This window comes from Salvia hispanica, unplaced genomic scaffold (assembly GCF_023119035.1).
Source record: "Salvia hispanica cultivar TCC Black 2014 unplaced genomic scaffold, UniMelb_Shisp_WGS_1.0 HiC_scaffold_86, whole genome shotgun sequence".
NCBI classification, from domain to species: Eukaryota; Viridiplantae; Streptophyta; class Magnoliopsida; order Lamiales; family Lamiaceae; genus Salvia; species Salvia hispanica.
In genome coordinates this window covers 14,694-20,840 of record NW_025952643.1, presented here as the reverse complement: position 1 = coordinate 20,840, position 6,147 = coordinate 14,694, and the positions used below count along the sequence as shown (strand labels likewise).

Sequence of the window (6,147 nt, the reverse complement as noted above, 5' to 3'; positions counted from 1 at the left end):
CTTTTATTATTTAAATCAAATACATGTAATTTCTAGAATAGTATTCCTTCCGTCCGTCAATTAAAAACACACTTTGATTCGACATGAGTTTTAGAAAATGTATGAATTATAAAGAAAAATAGTAAAAAAGTTAGTGGAATATGAATCTCATTTTTATATTATTAATTTTATATTGACATGTGAGTATAATGAATTAGTGGAGTATATTGCCTACTTACTAAAAGTAGGAAAAGATAAATATGTCTTTAAATGACAGACACTCCAAAATGGTGTGTCTAGTTTTGACAGAAGGAGAGAGTAGTAAAAAACAACGAGCGACAGTATTTGGATTTTGTGAATACTAGTCTAAAAAAATTGTCACAATTAAGAATGTTTACATTTTTTAATTGTAGCAAAAAATCTTGAATTCACAATATATCCATGGCATTTAAGTTATGAATTATAGCAACAAATCATTAATTCAGGATAGAGAACATTAACTGAGTGTGAAATACGGATAAAATAATAAATGTGAATATTATTTATACTAATAAATGGAATTTTACTTTACAATAATGACATTTTTATTTTCTCTCCTTGGAAAAAAGACCGTTAGATTATTATTTAACTGGCCATTATTTTATCCGCATTTCACACTCAGATTATGTTCTCTATCCTGAATTAATGATTTGTTGCTAACTTAAATACCATGGATTGTGAATTCAAGATTTTTTGCTACAATTCAAAAACGTAAAGCATTCAAAAATCTATATACCGTGTTTTTACTTGTTTACTACGGAGTATGTTAACAACTAATATTAACATTTGCATTGTGAATGATTTTTCCTATAATTCACAATCAACTCAGCATGTTCTTAATTGTGAATTAGTATATGATCGATACTATAATTCATAACTTCGTTGTAAATCACGCTTATTTTTTCCACAATAAGTAGTACTACTAATACAATACATTCAACAAATATCGAAATATGTATAATCAAAGCATTCTTGAAGCCTGAAAGGAAACCATGAAAGCACTAATTCAAACAAATCTAAGCCTAAGGTAGATTTTGATTATAAGAACAAACCAAATAGCGCGGCAAAACACTAACCATCTAATCCATTACAACAAACCTCCATCTAATCCCATAAAAAAAACAAATAAAAATCCTTAAACCTAAGCTAAATTATGCTAATTAGCTCAAATCCAAACAAAAACAAGAACTCCTCTCCCTCTTAATTCTAAACCCTCACACTGCGGTTGCAAACTGCGTCTTCCGTCTCATCTCAACAACCCTTCGATGAGAATTCGAGTGCAGTTTGCTCGAGAAAGTCGGGCTGTTCGCCGGCCGGTACTCCGGCAGCAGCCGCCCCGACTTGTACCGCACTCCGCAAGCGTTGCACAGCGTCTTCGGCCCCATCGGTCCGGCCCGCCACTGCGGCGTCTTGTCCGACTGGCAATGCAAGCACCTCCGCCCCAACCGAGCGCCGCCGGACGACGACGACGTCCGCGGCAACAACCAAGTGACTTGACCCAGCCACATTGCCTGATCGGGTAACTCGCCGTAACTCGGCCTTGGTCTCCGCCTCCGGCCATTGGTCCGGGGTCGGACGGGGACTTTGAGACTGCCGCAGCAGCTCGCGGAGGCGCTGCCGTTTCCGTCGCTGCTGCTGCTGCTGTTCTCGAGGACGGAGCTCGGGCTGTGGTGGTTCACCAGCAGTTCCGGGTTGTCGGACAATATGCCGAAGCACGTCTCCACCGCCGGAAACTCGTCCTTGTTCGACAACCATTCCAATTCCTCCTCTGCAAACTCCTAAAACATGAATGTATATGTATAAGATTTAAGTATTCTAAGAATTACATGATCATATAAGCTAAATTGTTTAATTTAGACCCATTATAATCATAAATGGATAATCATACAACAATGAGTCATAGTCGGTTGTCACCCCCTCCAACCATAATATTCGCACAACTTAATCCAAAAAATGGATAATCATATGATAACTATTCATGGCAACGAAAAGAACCATATTAATTAAAATAAACTAATGAAGTAACTAATGTTAATAAAAACCGGCCGGTCTGTTGAGTTAACTCACTGAGTTGACTTGAATGAGAAAATGGCCGACTATAATAATAATAATAATAATAATAATAATAATAATAATAATGTAGTAGTACTATGTGTATGTTTTGTAGTACAAATGCACAATAAAGTCAAAATATTCCAAGTGGAGAAACGCATAGAATAATTCACGACGACAAATTCGACTCCTCAATTATACAGAAAAATAGTATACCTCCATAATTTAAATTTGATTTTATTGTGCACGAAATCGGAAAAAGACACGAGCATCGGTTTTACAGCTCAATCACGATAATCCAATCACCAAAAAGAGGCAAAACGACTTTCACTAATCATTCAATTTAATTTCGATTAATCACATAAATTTTGAGTTTATCAAAAATATAATTTCTCAAAAGCACTTCTTCTTCCCCTTCACATAAATTAAAATAAAGTTGAACGAGACAACTCGGCCGAGTCAACTCAGAAAAAATAGAAGTGAATGAAACTTACGGGAAATGAACCACTCAACAGCGAGTCATCACCAAACGCCGTCGTTAGGGAAGACGAAGAAGAGCGAGAAGTTTTGAGGTCGTAGACTTGTTCTTCCGTTTCAGCGCCGAGAGTGAAGTCGAGAAGGTCGTCGGAGACCACAAAACACGGCTCCGCTCCGTCCAAAATCTCCATAATTAACGGCGTTTGCGAAGAGAGAAGGAAATTTGGGGTTTGAAGAGAGAGAGAGAGGAAACGCCTCTACTTTTTCTTCTTCTCTTGTTGTGAGGGATAAGAATAGAGGTTATTATCGAGGAGAATTAATTGAATTAAACGAGGCGCAGATTTTTCTTTTTTCTTTACTTTATTCGAATGGATGTGAATTTTTTGACTCTTTTCTATTGTTTATATATAAAAAGGATCCATGTAATTATGTTATAGTATTAATTAAAGAGAAAAGGGAATAGTATATAATTAGGTAATATTTAGAAATGAATCAATTAAGATTTTGTGGACATATAGAATATTTTAATTTCTTTGCACAAACCTTGAGGAATTATTCCATGTTATTTTAGTACTCGTGACGAGGGTGTTCGGTTTGCAAGATTGTATCTGAGATCATATTGGTAGTCTATTTGGTTCATGAGATTCAACCCCACAAATTAATCTTAAATGGATAATCATGTGATAATTAGTTATAGTTAATCTTCTATGACTAAAATAATCTCACGACTCAATCTTAGATTATATCTTTATAGTCTTATTTTATCTTGGAAACCGAATATCACCTACATGTTTAGTTATGCGTGCCCTCTTATAGTAATCAAATGATTTAGGTATTGTCTTTCTTCTATTTTTTTTGTTTTTTAAAAATAGCAACTCTTTTCTTTTTAGTACGTTCTTTAAAAATAATAATTTTCAAACTTTCTATTTTAGGAAATCTTTATACCTCTATACATCAATGTATTTACTCCTACTTATACCACTACAATTAACAACTTAAAGTGAGCCCCATAATCCACTAATATTAATTTCATTACTTTTTTTTCTCTCTCACCTATTTTATCAATTTTTTTCTCTCTCTCTTACTTTAACAATTTTTCTTTCTCTCCCTCTTACTTTATCAAATTGTGATTAAAATCAGTGCCGTTTCAAATGTCCCTATTTTTGAAAAATAAGGGAGTAATTACTATTGGATGTATATTTTGGAGAATGGCAAACTAAGCAATAAAAGTATTTTAGGAATGTCAAATATATAATTACATCATCATGAACCATAATGTTTAATAGTGCATTGGTATATGAATATCGAATGTATAAATTTACTAATAATTTTTTTCGAACTTATATTAGGAATATGAAACAGAGTAAATGTCGCATCTAACATAATCTTTTCACAATGTTCACAACCTTTAAAATATTTGCATTCATAAGTCATAACAGTAGTTTCATTTTGAATTCGAAAATCAATTAAAATTTAAAATGTTATGGTCACCTTGACTCGTGAGGCGAAATTAGGGGTGCATACTCATCGGGTCAACCCGGCACATGATTCGGGTTCGGTCATTTTATAACAATTCCAGATTGTGATGTTTGAATTTTGATGGTTGGATATAATTTATTGGCATATAATTTGAATTTCAGTCACGATAAGAGTTGAAATGCAAGATATGGAATAGTTAAAATACATTATAAAAATTGACTTTATTCAAATTTCAAATAAGTTGAGCAGATTCTCTCCCACTGCCACTATTTTAGAATTTGCCACAAAAAATAATAGTGGAATTGCAAACTATATTTATGGTGTGGGGTGACAACATAATCTTTGACGACCCCAAAAATTGTAGCACAGCTATTACATTTGGTGTCTTTTAAAAATATAGCACATTCAAATATCATTTTCTATTCTATGTTTCAGGCTTCTATATACTTTTTATTACATAAAAAATCACACTTTTTCTATATAGTAAAATTCTTATTAATAGGAGTATATTTTATCCATTCATTACATTTACTAATTGTTTCATTAAAATATGTTCATCCAAATTTATTGTTCACCGGAAGATTAAGAGTTGATTCCTTCTAATCTCAATTTGTAGATTCTTTCTGATCCGTGTTTCTTTTTATCTCAATATCTATAATTAATGCATTGGTCGAATAATTTATATGAACAAATGAAAAAAAAAATTATACTCCATAAGATATAAACAATATTATGTAAACTATATATAATTATAATCATGTATTATATTCACATCAAAGAATTTGTCGTAACACGAATTGTTAATTTAACTGAGTTACAAAACTATTTTGTATTTTGAAATATGTCTTTTAAACTCATGAACAGTGTTACTATAAGATATTGAATTTAGTATTACTATTTTAATGTGTTATAGTATACTAGTAATGATTTTGTCATATACTCCTATTTCGCACACCCAGCCAAAGCAAATAGTATCCTGAACAAATTTTTAGTTAGTAATGATAGTGTATAGTCCATAGGATATAGTGAGTTAAGGTAGTGGCTTTTCATTTGACAAAAAATATTTAGGTTAATGTGGAGATGATAAAATAAAAGAAGGATTAAGTAGAAGAGAAAAATAAATAAATAAAATACAAAAGATCAAACAATTGACAACAAGGATGATTATTATAATGGTGGCCATTGTTCTATGTCAAGAGATGCAACCAAACAAGCTTCTTCCAAATGGAGTACAATCACGAAATCAGAAGTCTGAATAAACATTACAAAATGTATTAGTTAAATAAAAGAAAATGAGAAGTTGACAAAGTTTTATAACTTAGATAATGTCGAGTGACTGGGCCGCTGTAGGATTTGGGTGGTAGTTTACCAAACATTATGTGAATATGACTTGTATTTAACTAATGTAATTTTTTATTAGTAGTGGGTGTTATTCCAAAACATGTAATATATATTTTGTCATATTTTGTCTTTCTTCCACTTGGATTGAGAGAAGTCATGAGATCTAGATTCTAGACTTGATTCTCTATCACGGGATAATCGCACTCTTTGGCATTTGTCCACACAAGTAAGAAATAATATAAGTAAGATTAGTGTAGTGATAAAATATATTGTATAAATTCTAAATTATAATTTGAATTGTTAAAAAGTATCAACAGATGACAAAATAGTAGTAACAGAAAATGTCAACACAGTTTCAACACAATGTCAACACCGGATCAATCGTTGATATTGTGTTGACATTTTTTGTTGTTATTATTTTATCATCTATTGATATTATGATTATAGTTTGAAGCTTATACAATATATAGAGTTTGCATTTGATCATATCCCAATAAGAGTAACTATTATTGTTGAGATAAAAAGCAGGCATCATGCTAATTTAAGTGTGCTCCAAATGACAATTTAGACCAAATAAATAGATCTTAAGCTCGTATATCCTACCAAGTGGAGCCTAGAGCTGAAGTAGAAAAGATACATGGAGCATATTACTCATCAATAAAACGGCTGAAATGTTATAAGAACAATTTTATTGTGAAAATATATAAACTAATTGTTAGGGTTTGGCGGCACACACTCGAACTCCAACTATGATTGAATGAACACATCACGTGGCAATAT

At 32.2% G+C, this 6,147-nt stretch overlaps 1 protein-coding gene across 1 annotated transcript; it reads right to left on the bottom strand.

Moving 5' to 3' along the window:
• Nucleotides 1-1,023: 1,023 nt before the first annotated feature.
• Nucleotides 1,024-2,847, bottom strand: LOC125200242 (GATA transcription factor 1-like). The gene is made up of 2 exons (XM_048097945.1): nt 2,565-2,847; nt 1,024-1,796 (listed from the first exon to the last, which is right to left on the bottom strand). The coding sequence occupies exons 1-2, from the start codon at nt 2,736-2,738 to the stop codon at nt 1,233-1,235; spliced, it is 738 nt and encodes a 245-aa protein (XP_047953902.1). The 5' UTR covers nt 2,739-2,847; the 3' UTR covers nt 1,024-1,232.
• Between the last annotated feature and the right edge of the window lie 3,300 nt (nt 2,848-6,147).

Bases quoted from the DNA above. Each gene is read 5' to 3' on its own strand.
- LOC125200242 (XM_048097945.1), bottom strand. From the start codon at position 2,738: ATGGAGATTTTGGACGGAGCGGAGCCGTGTTTTGTGGTCTCCGACGAC. The intron at 1,797-2,564 runs GTAAGTTTCATT...TTCATGTTTTAG, and splicing joins TGTTGAGTGGTTCATTTCCC to GAGTTTGCAGAGGAGGAATT.